Genomic DNA, 15,000 nt, shown 5'->3' with positions numbered 1-15,000 from the left:
GAGGCCAGATTAAAATAGCAAGGGAAAATGTAAAAATTAAGAAATGTGCACCAAACTTGAAAAAATTAAAAAGTACAAGAAAGTTAAAAAATGAAAAACCTAAGCCAAACTTTGTAATAGATAAGTGACAGAAAGGGTTATAATAATTACAGCCCAGTACCACCCAGTACTGCCTGGTGGGAATAAATCTACTGCCTAGTAGCTATAAATGTATTATTTGCCTTTTATTTTCTTAAAGATTTCATCATGCTAGATACATCATGGACTTTTCTGTGCACTCTGAATTTGGAATTTGGGTGGTGGGAGGGATAAGAACAATAACAGGGGGAGAGTTAGACCCGAACTTATTTATATACATGTATTTGTTATTCAGGCTGCACCCCTACCTCATACCTGGAATGCAAAATCTCCACTACAACTTACTGGCAAAATAGATTCTGAACAGGTCTGAGTAAAGTACTTCATGAGTTCTTTTATGTTCATATTGTGCTTATGCATTAATTCAGCCAACTGTTACAGGTATATTTGGTTGCTGGTATGAAAATGCAGATGTAGTAACAACAGAATTAAACAAATTAATCAAACCATCCTAGGAGGGGAAGAATTCTTATTTTTAATTAAATTCACTATCATACTTTTTAGTTATTTGTGACTATTAGTGTAAGGGTTCTAATGACTGGCTCTAAGATCTGTCTATTGATAGAGTCAGAAACAGGGGGAGTTTCATGTCAAAGTAAAGCAGATAACACTGAATGTATTTACTTATATGAATGATTTAAGAAAATTATAAAAGCTGCTATTGTACAAGTATAGGGTACATTCACAAATTAGGACACATGCCATTTGCATGAAAAACTACTGCACAAAAATTGTTTTATCAAATGTACACTCAGAAGAGACAAAAACCATCTATTATTAAGCACTGAAGTTGTAGGCATTTATTTCCATTACTTTATGACTGAAATGCAAAAGTGAGTAACAAAATCATTGTCTTTCATAGCCAAAAGTGAGGAGTCTCAACTTTATAAAAGTGAAATTTATAACATGGTTTGAATCAGATTCATTTGTCAATTTGATTTAGGTGTACAGCTAAGGATAATATTATCACCCAAATTAAAAGTCTACAGTTAAAGGGGAAAGGGTTAACCCATCACTGCCAGGTGAACAGAAATCCCTGAGCATGATAAACTCTGGTTCTTTCTGGCAACGGCCAGACACTGGGCTCAGGAGTTTGTGACATCAAGCCGAACGTTCCACTTCACGTACTCTGACGCTTCACCATGTATACAGGCGTACCCCACAGACCAAGCGTTTGTTATGACGCTGATACACATGACCCATCCAGGTTGGGTTAAGGGGATGTACATAGCAGGTGTCCAATATAATATGCTTGGTCTATCATACAGTATAATATGCTTGTTGCATGTCATGCATGTCCATATTGGTTAATACTCACTGTCCTTATTGGACACTTCACGGCAACAAATTCAGGATGTATGCTTTTGTAACATAATCAAGCAGTCTTCTGTCTTTTAGAGGTATTTGTCTTGTTGATAAATTTAATAAATGATGTCAAATACAGGAAAAAGGGTAAGACAATGAAATTAAATAAAACAGAAGAGATGTTCTCACTCAGAAGGCATATAGTGTATCATTGAGGACATAAAGACATTTGTTTGCTTTCTTTTAAACATTACTAATGACATAATATAAATATTTGAACTACAGCTTCATACATAACTTTTACTTTACGGTTTAGCTTTTGTGTCATTGATGTTCTAGAAAACCCCATTATTCTCCCAATTTCTATCACTTGCATTTTCTTTTCTAAAGAAAAAGAGCAAAGGCTTTTAAACCCAGAAACTGAGAAGGTTTTGTCTCCAATTACAACTAAAGAAATTGTGATTTTGTAGCCTCCAAAAGCTCTTTTCAAGCATAATAATATTTCTAACATTCCAAGAGATTATTTTACCTCAAAAGAAAAAGGGAAAGAAATTAATAAAGAAATAGCCTGATTTTGCATTACGGTATAAACATAGAATATCAATTTTTTTTTAGGTTAGATTTTTTAAGCTGAAATAAAAGAATTTATCTTTGGAGGCAACTCATTATCCTTTGTCAATAGAAGCAACATGATTAGAATTAACTCCTCTATACTTACATTGTATGTAGGTATATGTATGTATATTTTTTAAATACATTTTTATGTATAATGTTTATCTAAATAGCAGGATATATTGCTCTGGTACAATATCATTTAGGTTTGACAGCACTGATTTTATTTTCAAAAAATCTAAGAGGACATGAATCAGGAAATGATTAAGAAAAGTTTTGTTGAAAAAACATCAATATGCATAATATATTTTTAGAGCCTAAACAAAAATAAGTAGAAAGGAACAATGATACAGAGAAGGAAAGCTCTGTAAAATGTCATGAGTAACCAAACAAAGTGAGTATCAGAAATTGAGGAACCTCAGTAGAAGTTAAAGTACTAATCTCCATTTCCCTTTCTCTAAAGCACGACACTTACTAATCTTGAAAACTCTTTCTGCAGTGAAGGAAAAAAATCATGGATGATGAAGCTGAGACTTACAAGCTTTGGCGTATCCGTAAGACTATCATGCAGCTCTGCCACGACCGTGGGTATTTAGTGACACAAGATGAATTGGATCAGACGCTTGATCAATTCAAGGAGCAGTTTGGAGACAAACCCTCAGAGCGTCATCCTGCAAGATCAGACCTGATTGTGCTCGTAGCCCACAACGATGATCCGACAGATCAGATGTTCGTTTTCTTCCCAGATGAACCAAAGGTCTGTATAGTCTGTGTTTATGTTGATTGCATTATAGAGCCGTTTTAGTTTTTTGTCTTTTTATTTCATGAATATATTATGCTAGAAGTATGAACTGTAGGGTTAGTAGATATGTGTTGTTGTGGGTGACCTGTTTGATATTACATTATGATTGTACTACCAGGCTGTCATCTAGTTCTGGCATGCATATTTATACAGCTGTATAAATGTCAAAATTTCCTTCTTTGTCCAATACAAGCTATTGCTGTAATATGTCTGTATACCATAATCAACTGTCTAAGAAGACATTAGCTTCTTGTTCGAGTCATCAAGTTGTTGTAGTGAGAGTATTGTATTGTTTTGTGAAAAGTCACTACACATAGATGGTTCCATGGCTGCTTAGCCACGAGGTAGTCAGCTAGTCTACATTATGACCTCACTTGACTTCACCTTTCCTATTTTGAGAATTTTTTATTTTTACCTAATGCTATCGATATCAATGCTAGTCATTATTATGACACATTATTCTTATTCTATAATGCTAGAGATTACTATCAGCAATATAAGAATAAAGAAAATATTTCCCAAATCAAGGAATGGATAAACATGTGAGATAGGTATTACTAGTAATTGGCTCATTGGTAACTAAGTATTTGTGGAGACACTTAATAAACTAAACTCCCAGTAGGCATGACACATACATACATGCCATCCTTGGCAGCATCAGGCTTCTTATTTGTTAAAAAATGACCGTTTCAGAATCAAAACAAATGTAATCCTCAGGTGTGAAGAGACATCAAATAAAACTATCCTTAAATATTTCCTTATGACATGCCTTATGTTCTCCTTTTAGTAGGTTCTTATGTCCTCATAACAACACAGAACTGTCATAGACTTTTATACAGTACAGAAAATATTATATATGGCTTCAGCATATGGATAGATAAAGATAGATATATAGTAGATACTAATTTTCTTGTGTGGGTGTGGACATGAGGATCATTTTCATGCATGATGGTAAATTTCTCTTTGAAATTTACAGGACATAGTGGTAATAAGCATGGGCACTTTGACATTCTTTAGGTATGATCCTTATCTTTATCTTGTTACAAGAGTGTTTTTGAACAAATCATTGTTTGAGGATCCATATCCTGTAGACTTTGAATTCACAGATGGAATCATCAATTTACAGGTGGGTGTACGAACAATCAAGACTTATTGCACCAGGATGCAGGAAGAGAACATTCAGCGTGCTATCATTGTTGTGCAATCAGGAATGTCTCCATCTGCCAAACAGGTACTTCTGTCTTCTTCTGTTAACCAGATTTAGAAATTGTTTTTACATAAAATTTCAGTTTGCAAGATATTCATCTGTCTCTGCCTCTCTCGAACTCTCTGTCTGTCTCTTATTAATTCATCCTTCACATGTATTGACTTTCTACAGTATGTAAAGAGAAAATATATGTTTTTTATTTTATTTATATATATATATATATATATATATATATATATATATATATATATATATAGATTTATTTTAGATATTTATGTGATTTTTGTACCAGGCTTTATTGCAACATATGCAATACATTGCCTTCTGCCAATTTTTTTCATGTTATGCTGGTCACATCACCTGGATCGAATAGGTTAAGCAACCATAAGTTCAGTGAACTAATTGGAAGTGTTCTTTTTCAAAGACTTAAATATCTAGTGATGACAATTTTTTTTACAGACATAAACTCTTTGTCTATTCAAACAAAGAGTTACAACATCTTTATCTGTTCTGGCACATGTGACACCTCTGATACAACAGGAATTGGACAGAGGAGGAGTCATAAATAAAGTTTTTGCCTTGGTTTGGAGAAAAAATCACAAGTAATGTTACAAGGCTTAAGTAATGATCAAAGAGAGAGCCCATTCTCTTATAATTAATCACATTTAATACATAAAGAATCAACTGTAATTCATTTTCATTAAAATAATGAGATTAAGCCAGTGCCATTACCCAAACATATAAGCATTTGAAAGTGCTTAGCCCAGCATTAGACTGAGGATGTTCTTATATTAGTCCAGTGCCGCCAGGAAAATGATGTGCTCATTTAATTTTTTTTTTTTTTTTTATGAAATGTCTGATTTTTAAAAATATTTCCTGATATCTAATATTGCTGTTCGTAATGTCAATAACACTAATGATTATAAAGTCTATATAAGAATATCAGCATTGCTATTGATGGCATTAGTAAAAAAAAAAGTGTTTTTCCAGTAGACTGAAGGAAAGTTGAAATCAGGTGAGGTCACAAGGTCTGCTAATTGACTCCTTTGTGGCTAAGCACTTGTAGAGCCATCTATGTACAAAGACGTTTCACAAAACAATACTACAGTGAACACACTTTTTTCCCGGAGTCTTTGGGTTCACATGTTGAAAAAATGAAATTATTTTAAGTCAGTGGTTCCCTACCTTTTTGAGGCTAGTACTTGAATTAATTTCACCTATAAATTTAGTAAACCAATTTATATAACCGGTGGCAGTATAGTTGAAGTGAACTCTTAAAGTTACTTTCAGCCAGAATATAATTATATATTTTGAAATATCCTTGTGTATATAATTTGATGTGTATAAACATCTGTTGAGTTCCTGGATGTATTTCTCATACCATGGTTATTTTGATGAATAATTGTAATTATGCTGTGTATCTATAAGATATCACAAATCTTGACCATTATAATGTGAAACTTTGGATCTTCTATGCCAAAATACTAGGTAATAGTAGAAAAAATAACCAGTTCAGTAAAACAGCTAGTTATCAAATGTGAGAGACCATTTCTATTACGTCACAGGATTGAAGTGGAGATAGGTTTTTTCTGCTGAAAAGATGGCTCTATTCAATACCTGTTCGATCTGTTGGAAGATAAGTCTCATTATGTACATTTTGATCATCTACAAGCATTTAACCAAGATTGTTTTGGCCAGTTTTAGCACTTTCTAGGATGATACCCATGCACTATGCACTGTATCTTTGTGTTGTCAATTTTGTTTTGCAGGCAATTAGTAACCAAAGAGTCAGTAACTAAATCCACCTTACCTCACCTGTTTACCCAGCTCCTTGAACTTACAGGAAGAAAAGGTTTTCTTTTTTAATACTATTATTAGTATTATCAGTATTTCTATCATTATTTTAATACGTTTATTATTATAATGCTATTTCCAATAATAAAAGTAATCCAGTAAGCCTAGTCTTTATCTCTTTGTTGTCTAAGCACTGGTGGAGTAATCTGTGTGAAAACAAAATTAATAAAATTAAATCACAGTGGATGGTGCATATATACATACATGCCAGTTTAACAGCAGTGGAGATAAGTTTCTAGATTTACAAATTTAATTTTTAAAATATTCACCTTTTTCAAGAAGGAGGCTTAATGTCTTAAAACTGAAGTTAAATATTTTTATAATCGTTTGTAATAAATTTTCAGGCTTTAGTTGACATGGCGCCCAAGTACATTCTTGAGCAGTTTTTAGAATCTGAGTTGCTGATCAACATCACAGAGCACGAACTTGTACCAGAACATGTGGTCATGACAGCAGAAGAGAAAACAGAATTGCTTCAGAGGTAAGTCTGCAAGATTGTTGTGATATCGTTTCTCTGATTTTATAGTGTAAGGATGTCCATTATATAGGTTTGAAATTCTGTCATCATATATTATGTATGATATTCTCAAATGTATGTATAGTATTTTTCTTTAATACATATTTTTTCATAGCTCTTGCTTTTTTGTAAGGTTCCAGTGATTCAAAATAACAGTATTTTCAAACATTTTGTCCATCAGTGAACTGTTCTCTGGATTTTGAATGTCTCAAACCTTCCTTTTTCTCCTTCTCCCCTCTATACCCACACTGGGCTGATTTTGAAGGTCGTTACCTACCACATGCTCTGACAATTTTGTACCTTTTAACCTCTTGGATCTGGATGCAAGTTTATTGTAGGATTTCTATTTCTATTGAAATATGGGGTATTGGGGTAGCTGGCATGGTAGTATGGCATATGATAATTGACAAAATAGGTGGAATGGCATTTCGAGTTTTATCGTCTTAAAATTTTCAGTCGACATCAAAGGTCATATAGCATTATAGAGTGACAGGGTTAGTTGATGATTAAATGTGCTATTGCAGATGAAGCAGGGGGAATGGGATGTGTTGGGAGGGAGTGGAAGGAAGGGGTGTAGGGGAACATTGAGTAGGAGGATGGATGGATGTTGGCAGTTTCCTTGAGTGTAGTGGGAATGGGAGCAGAGAGATTGTCAGATGAATGCAGTGTAGGCATGTTATCTTGATTAGAAAGGACCGTACTGGAGTAGGGAGTAAGAGAAAAACCTTGTCTGCAGGCTTCCTGTCTGATCTTTCATATAGTGAAGCCAGATAGTACTGGAGTAGGGAGTAAGAGAAAAAACCCATCTGTGTGCTTCTTGACTGGCCTCTTGTAAAGTGAGGCCAAGTTAGAATCTGATATTTGCCACCTCCGACTCAAGCTTGTAGGTAGGGCAGTCCCTATAAAATACAGTATGGGAGCCACCACAATTGGCACATTTGCATGATTGTGCAGAGCAGTTTGATTGATTAGACCAGGATGGGCACAGAAAGGGCATTGGTCTTTGGAGCAGTAGTGTTTGGCAGGGTGGCCTAAGTGCCAGCAGTTCTGATATTGATGGGGGTGATATGGTCAGGGGCACTCTCCGCAAGTGTAAAACGAAGGGGGAGGTCATGTCTGTGGAAAGTAATCTTGGCAATATTGATGGAGGACTTACGGCGACCTCTAGGGGACTGTTGTAGCATTGTACTGATAAGGCACCATAGTCCTCCACAATCTGACCAACCCTTGTCATAGACAGGGCAGATGGAGACAGTTCCAGTACAAGTATTGAGGTAGGGATGAGGCTGGGCAGGAATGGTTTTGCCAGTGAAGTCAGGGTTGATAATGCTTTAGCTTGGGATTCAGATGTAACTGTGACAAGGCAGGAACAATGGGGGTGGCTGTGGAAGGACACTTTGCCTACTTGTGTTTAGAGGCATTGCTTGAAGAGGAGTGTGTTGTCAGAGTAAAGGGCTTTAGAGGGAATCAAGAAAAATCAATCCCATTTGGCTTGGCTAAAGAATATTCATAGGGTTTGTATGGTTGTGATGTGTGGAAAAGGTAGTACAATAAAGCTGCATAATAGTAATAAGAGAGGATGGGTAGTAGATGAGGAAAGCTTTGGGGGTGGAGGAGATGACGTATAGGCTGTTGGGAGAGGAGGAATGTTGTCTGGAGGTTGAATAATGACCTGGGGGATGCTTTGGCCTGGACTGAGGTGATAGAGGTATTGAGGAAGGGGTAGTGTTCAGAGTCATGGGCAAAGCAGAGCCTGGGGTCAGGGAATTGGGAAAATTTAAATCTGTGGGACTAGTTGTTATAGGGGCAAGCCTCAATGCCCTTAACGGTGCAAAGTCTTCATTACAGGCCATGATAAGTCTGGAGTACGTTGGGAAGAATAATGGTATACCCCTCAGGGTCTCCTTGAGGGGTAAGGGTTAGACAGCTAAACAAGGGAATACTGTGCCCATGGCTCCCCCAGGCCATTGATAACTGGCCCAATGTCAGCCTTTCATTCTTTTAACCCCTTGGTGACGGGTGAAGAAAACAAAAAAAAAACAAAAAAAAAAAAAAAATACGCTCTGGCAATCAATGGCAATGCGCCGACTTTGAGCACAGGAGTTCGGTACATCAAGCCGAATCACCGCCTCGTGGCACTTTGGCGCGCCGCCGCGGCATACAGCCACACTCCACATTTCAAGCAGTTTGTTATGACGTTTAGAGACATGACTCGTCGTGAAGGGGTTAAAAGGCTCACACCTTAGGAAGTGGATAAAAGGCGTTGGAGAAGGGGTGGGTCATTCAGGTTATTGTAGACACTACTGTCTTTTCTGGGAGGATAGTTGTCAATGGGGGTGATCCCCAGTCTCTATCTCTTAAGCAATAATGGTCATGGGACTGGGGGAGGGTTATTAATAGTGTTAAAATAACCTGGTCATTTTTGGGAGGATGGTTCTCAATGGGGTTACTCTATGTTAAAATGAATAAAGTTCTTATTCATATAATTACCTTGTTTTCTAAATACTTTCTTCAGTTGATTATGTACCAGAAATGCTTTAATAGAAGCTTTTAAAAAACAATATATTTTATTTGCTATTTAGAAGTTTATCATCAACAAAAGTTAGAATCTACTTTACTGAATATCTCTTATTTATTTTATTTTCTAGATACAAGCTGAAGGATAATCAGCTTATGAGAATCCAGGCTGGAGATCCAGTGGCACGGTATTTTGGTCTGAAACGTGGACAGGTGGTGAAAATTATTCGACCATCTGAAACTGCTGGACGGTACATTTCGTATAGACTAGTGGTGTGATTTTATTTTTCTTTAGTTTATAAGACTATCTTTTTTTATGACTGTAATATGCCCAAAATAAAGTCATGGTAAAAACAATTGAGAATTTTATTCTGAACAATGGATACAATTTTACAGACAGCATAGATAAGAACCAAATACATGTACAATACAAAAATGATAAATTTTACATTAAGTACAGGTAGGGCAAAATTTTTGTACTTACAGTCATGATCCCACAAGTGAGTAAACCACATATGGACAAATGAGGGTAAATGATCAAAAGATGGACACATAATAAACCATGGTTGAATTGCTTGTCAAATCAAAAATTCATTTCCTTGTACTTTGTAATATATATATTTAGAGAGAGAGAGAGGAAAGAAAAAAATTATGTTTACCTTTCTCTTTTACAATAATCTTAGACCATTAATGATGAAGAGGAATTACAGTCATGTCCATTTTTTGAAGACTTACTCTACTATGGGCTGGTATGAACAATTATCAGAATAGATTAATCTATTTTTACATTTTTAGTGAGGTTTTCCAATGCTCTTTTAGTTTTCAGCCTCATATTTACTTGACCTGAATCCATACAGATGAATATTTACAAGTTCCCGTTACTGTTTCAAGCAGTTTCAACTCGCTAAGCCCTTACTGTTATGAATAATCTTTTTTCAAACCAGTGGAGCAAATAGCTTCAAAAAAGTGGATGGATCACATTTAAATTACAGTATTTGATTCTGGAAGATATAACACATGCATTGTTAATCATCCCTATATTTTAAACCATCAATGTTGTCACTTGTGAGTTTGTCAGCCCAGCAGAAAGAAAACAATAAGATGAGCTACTCTCTTTTATCTATCTCTCTTAGTTATCATATGTTGTCATTCTGCAGGGATGAAATGTAACTAGAATGGAAATTGTTGGTCTTAGTTGGTTCTTCATTAAGACCAATCTCTATACAATATCAGCAAAGATGCCTCAGTAGAACCCTGTCTAAGACCCAAAAATTACCAATCTAGTTACAAATGTACACAGCCCAAGCCAGCTCAGTGGTTGCAATAACCAGAAGCCGGCTGTATCATATGCACACAGTGTACGCTAAGGTACTCCATGTACTCATCACTGTGACTTGATAAAAACCCATGAGGAGTAACTGGCAGTAGCAGGGCATTAGAACACACAATGAGATCAGTGATTGTGACCAGCAACACAACAAAAATCACTTGTTTTATCTTACAATATTTACAATACTTTCCCATTTGGCCTTTCTATTAGCTTCCATGGAATTTTAAACATGAATGCTATAACTAAGTTCTCTTAGAGTCATCTCATCTTTCCTCTTACTACATACACTCTTCATTGAAGAAAAATTTGGCAGTTTAATAAACAATCAATCTAGTAGAATTTTATGTTATACATAACAACTCATAGCTATCTATAATCCAGGCTGCTGACAGGAAGGCCACGTGGGCATGGAGCTCTTATGAATGGCAGTGAAAAAGAGGTATAAAAATCAGTCATGTATTTTACAGCATATCAAAAAAGGTTGCATCCAGTGACGACCACCTTGTCTTTTGTCACAGCAAGTTGCACTTCTACTTCACACTATACAGAACTACATCCAGTCATTGCAGTAGACATCCCTTCTGTTAAAAAAAGCTACAGTCTGTATGTTGATGGGTACAAGAACACCATCTTTACATGCAGAGTATAGCTTTCCTAATAACAGATTTAATAGTTATTCACCACATAAGCTAAAATTTACACTAATGATCACTGGCAGCATCACCATACTACTTAAAACTCTACAATACACAAAATCTTAATAAAAAGGACAAAAAAAAAAGGGTGGGGTAGGACTTTCAACATTTTCAACAAAGATTAAAACATTTCTTTCATATCACAAACAAAACTAGTGAAACAAGAAAAAAAGAAAGATAAAGGGTTACAATTATCACTGGTGAAAAATCTGTGGCAATTCTCAATAATAGATATAACAAAGCTATTGAACTGCTTGCAAACATTGCATGATCAGCACACCATGACTATTACTATAAACACTGATCTCTTTGTACAACATCCTATTCAATATCATCTAACAAAATGTAGATTAAAAAAAAAGAAGAGAAATCACATAGAAAAAAACTGAGACCATTCCATTTTTAACAACAAAAGTATCAAAATAAGTTACACATCCATAACTAAGATCAACAGAGAACACAGCTAATACTGCGCTAGAGATGGTATTAATTCCTGTCTTCCCTCCAAAACCCTGTATGGACTGTACTCTTTCACTAGTGCCATATTAAGCTAGAAATCTTTGTCAATACACAATTTAAAAAGTACTATATATGTAGGAGCATCTACTTTACCAATACCAAGATATGGTGACAAAGAGGCAAAAAAAGATTCCTGCTTATTTCATCTAATTGGAAATGCAATATTTCCATACACGCAAAATTATTTCACAGTACATTTTTTTTTTCCGTCACAACAAATCACTTCACTACAATCTTGGACATGAATTTAAATGACAATACTTAAAAGCACACTAAAGGAAAGGAAATGAGGCATCAAAATATCAGAATAAAAAGAGTACGCCATGAACAGGTTTGTGGTTGACTTTTCCCTTCCGGATTTCCTTATTAAATGACACTCAATCAGCAAACATGCAAACTAACAAAAATAATGAAGCAAGTAATTACAGTATCAAATTGAAGATAATAATCACTGATCTAACTTACCACAATAATAACTAATTTTGTAGTTGTTGCAACAGTACAAATAATAGCACTAGTATGAGTAACATAATAGTGATTGGAGCAGTAGATTAGCAGTAGTAGTAGTAGTAGTAGTAGTAGTAGTAGTAGTAGTAGTAGTAGTAGTAGTAGTAGTAGTAGTAGTAGTAGTAGTAGTAGTAGTAGTAGTAGTAGTAGTAGTAGTAGTAGTAGTAGTAGTAGTAGTAGTAGTAGTAGTAGTAGTAGTAGTAGTAGTAGTAGTAGTAGTAGTAGTAGTAGTAGTAGTAGTAGTAGTAGTAGTAGTAGTAGTAGTAGTAGTAGTAGTAGTAGTAGTAGTAGTAGTAGTAGTAGTAGCAGTAATAAGGAAAGCAAGAAGGAAGAGAAGAAGAAATGAAAGTAAGGAATGAAGGACAGAAAGAAAAAAGAAAGAAAAGGAGGATTAAAAGAGAATACAAAAAATTTATTTAAAATACATGTTTACTTTGAATCCTTAACACTTCCCTTTATGAGTTCAAATGAGACTGCAGTAAAAAGATTCAATCATTCATTCATTCATTCAAAACTAACATATATGACAAAATTATACAAAGATAAGGAAAAAAGAAAGAAGAAAAAAGAAAAACTGAATAATGATAACAATAATAACAAGAATTATAACAACAATATTACAGAAGAAGAAAAAGAACAAAGATTTCAGTACAGTACACCAGTAGTACTGTTAGATACACATTCAACTAAACAGTTTCTCTGACCAAATTTGGAGAGATATAAATAAATGTTACATTCCGTAGATATAAAAAGAATTAGAAAAATCTCCATAATATGGCCAAAATGAGAGACTTCCTCTTCAATACAATACCCATAGTTTGAGAGCATGGTTCAATGGCAGTGTCATACAACATATTTAAATAATTCCATGGTTTTACAAGTGTGGTTCCATGGCAATGTCACATGATATGATATACCAATTCACCAATTCACACCGACAGCAAATGTTTTTTGGGACCAACATAGGATACCTACAGCTTAAATTATTGATATATAGCAAATATTGAAAACGTGTCTGAAGACAAGTCTTATTTCATTGTATAGTTCTTGGCAGTGCTTCACTTTACTTGTAGGCTGAAGGTAGGGAAGAATTTAAAGCTGTTCATCAGCTTATAAATGGTTCCACTAATGAGAAGATGAACTAGTAGTCTAATTCACTACAACACACACCCTTAGCCTACCGAGCTTGTTAACATTAACACAAGTATATTGTTACTTTGGGCTTTAAACAAGGTTTCCTCTACCTTGTATGGAGTTAACAAAACCAAACTGTGTTTCTCACTAAATTTTGTACATGCAGCATTCCTAAACATATTACTATTTGGCACATGTTTTGTTGGATTGTTACAATAGAACAATTTTCTGTAGTCTTCACATGAAAGTTAAAATGGCAATTGTATAAAATGCACTTTAAAAAATCCTGGAAAATGGCCAGAAAAAATTGCTCCATACATGACTATCAAAAGATACTTTAAAGGGGATTTTGAGATCACACTATGAAGTAGCATAAAATCAAACCTTAATACCCACAAAAACAACAACTTGCATATATGACTACTCCTACACATGTCTCCAAAATATCCACAAAACCTGGATGTCAAAATTTTGATTCAGAAAATACCTAAGACTTTTCATCCCTTAAGAAAAGGCAACAGGAAACTGTTATGAGATAAATACATTAGTAAGTTAACTAATTAATCAATGCTATTAAAATGCAAGAAACTGACTGATATGTGTGTTCTTTGTCAAGTTCTCCATTTACTGAATAAAAAGCAAGATGAATATTCCTTTGCTTCTGGCCAAGCATTACCACATGGTAAAATAACTTAAAAATCCAAAACTGCAAAACAGTGCAAATTGGTCCTATTGGTATTATCCAAAAATAGTAACAACATCCTCAAAAATTCTTACTGCCCTTGTAGGATGAACAGGCGTCACATGCATTTGCCAAGATGATCATGAGAGAATGAATCCCACCTAACTTGACCCTGAATTTAATAACCTTCGTACAACCCCAAAAATTAGCCTGCACTCCATGTACTCTTGGTTTTCCTCAAATTCAGCACTAAGTTAGGTGATTGATAAAGCTAGGATTGTATGATGAACACATCTCCAGCCTTGAAAACAAAATTTACCAAATATTATAACAGATTAAATACAAAACAGTTTCAGTCAACATGATGAATGACAGGGATATTATGTGTACAAAACAATCTTTTGGGGCCAAGAATTGTGTTCAGCATACCCTCCTTACATGTATGTCCTCCTGCTTTTCTCAAACCTGGCTGAAATCAAACACTGAGGTATAAGAAACTAAATAAATATCATATAAATAAGAATTGAGCATATATAAATAAATCCTGAAAGAGGTACTAATAAACCAGTACACATATATATCTATGATCAACATTGATGTTATACAATTTTCTATGTCATTTAGCAATAAATGGTTGTGTGTGTATATGAATGTGTGGGGGAGGGGGGGTGTATGTGCATCTGTGCATGCAAGTGTGTCTGTGTCTGTGTGTGTGTGTGTGTGTGTGGGGGGGGGTATGTGTGTCTATGTCAATATAGAAAAAAACAAAAAAACTAGTCAGCCTATGATAGAAAAAATCTGATATTCCCTTTGAGGCAAGATATCTCAATTACGAAAAACGTGTATATATATATATATATATATATATATATATATATATATATATATATATATATATATATATACACACACATATATATATCAATCATGATTATTGAGAAAAAAATCATATATATATTCAGGACTGTAAAGGTTTTTATAGGAAAAAAAAAAAAAAAAAAAAATGAAACTTATGAGAAATATAAATATATCCAAAATTGCCTTCCAAGGAACCCAACAGTTATGAACTTGAATTAAAAACTTGCAAACTTTCAAGATATCAATCAAGTTTTCATTGGTAATCTAATGAACAGGGCTATGATTCTGTTTCACTTTATCCACAAATTTGTCTATGCAAGGCT

The 15,000-nt window shown here is 34.6% G+C and overlaps 2 protein-coding genes across 10 annotated transcripts in view; one reads left to right on the top strand and one right to left on the bottom strand.

Annotated features, from left to right (window-relative positions):
- Positions 1 to 9,309, top strand: part of LOC125035116 (DNA-directed RNA polymerases I, II, and III subunit RPABC1) — a 9,947-nt gene extending 638 nt beyond the window's left edge. For both annotated transcript variants that reach the window (XM_047627286.1, XM_047627287.1), the window contains exons 2-5: positions 2,555 to 2,812; positions 3,984 to 4,088; positions 6,263 to 6,399; positions 9,084 to 9,309. In XM_047627286.1, the coding sequence (XP_047483242.1) occupies positions 2,570 to 2,812; positions 3,984 to 4,088; positions 6,263 to 6,399; positions 9,084 to 9,231 (633 nt within the window). In that variant the 5' untranslated portion in view covers positions 2,555 to 2,569 and the 3' untranslated portion in view covers positions 9,232 to 9,309. The remainder of the gene's footprint in view (positions 1 to 2,554; positions 2,813 to 3,983; positions 4,089 to 6,262; positions 6,400 to 9,083) is intronic.
- A 5,449-nt stretch (positions 9,310 to 14,758) lies between these two features.
- LOC125035042 (histone-lysine N-methyltransferase, H3 lysine-79 specific-like) overlaps positions 14,759 to 15,000 on the bottom strand; it is a 117,827-nt gene continuing 117,585 nt past the window's right edge. For all 8 annotated transcript variants that reach the window (XM_047627122.1, XM_047627125.1, XM_047627126.1 and 5 more), the window contains one exon: positions 14,759 to 15,000. This exon is cut by the window's right edge and continues 916 nt beyond it. The gene's annotated coding sequence lies outside the window, so the exon portion shown is untranslated.

Source organism: Penaeus chinensis, chromosome 19 (assembly GCF_019202785.1).
Source record: "Penaeus chinensis breed Huanghai No. 1 chromosome 19, ASM1920278v2, whole genome shotgun sequence".
Taxonomy (NCBI): Eukaryota; Metazoa; Arthropoda; class Malacostraca; order Decapoda; family Penaeidae; genus Penaeus; species Penaeus chinensis.
This window is presented reverse-complemented; position numbering and strand designations above follow the sequence as displayed.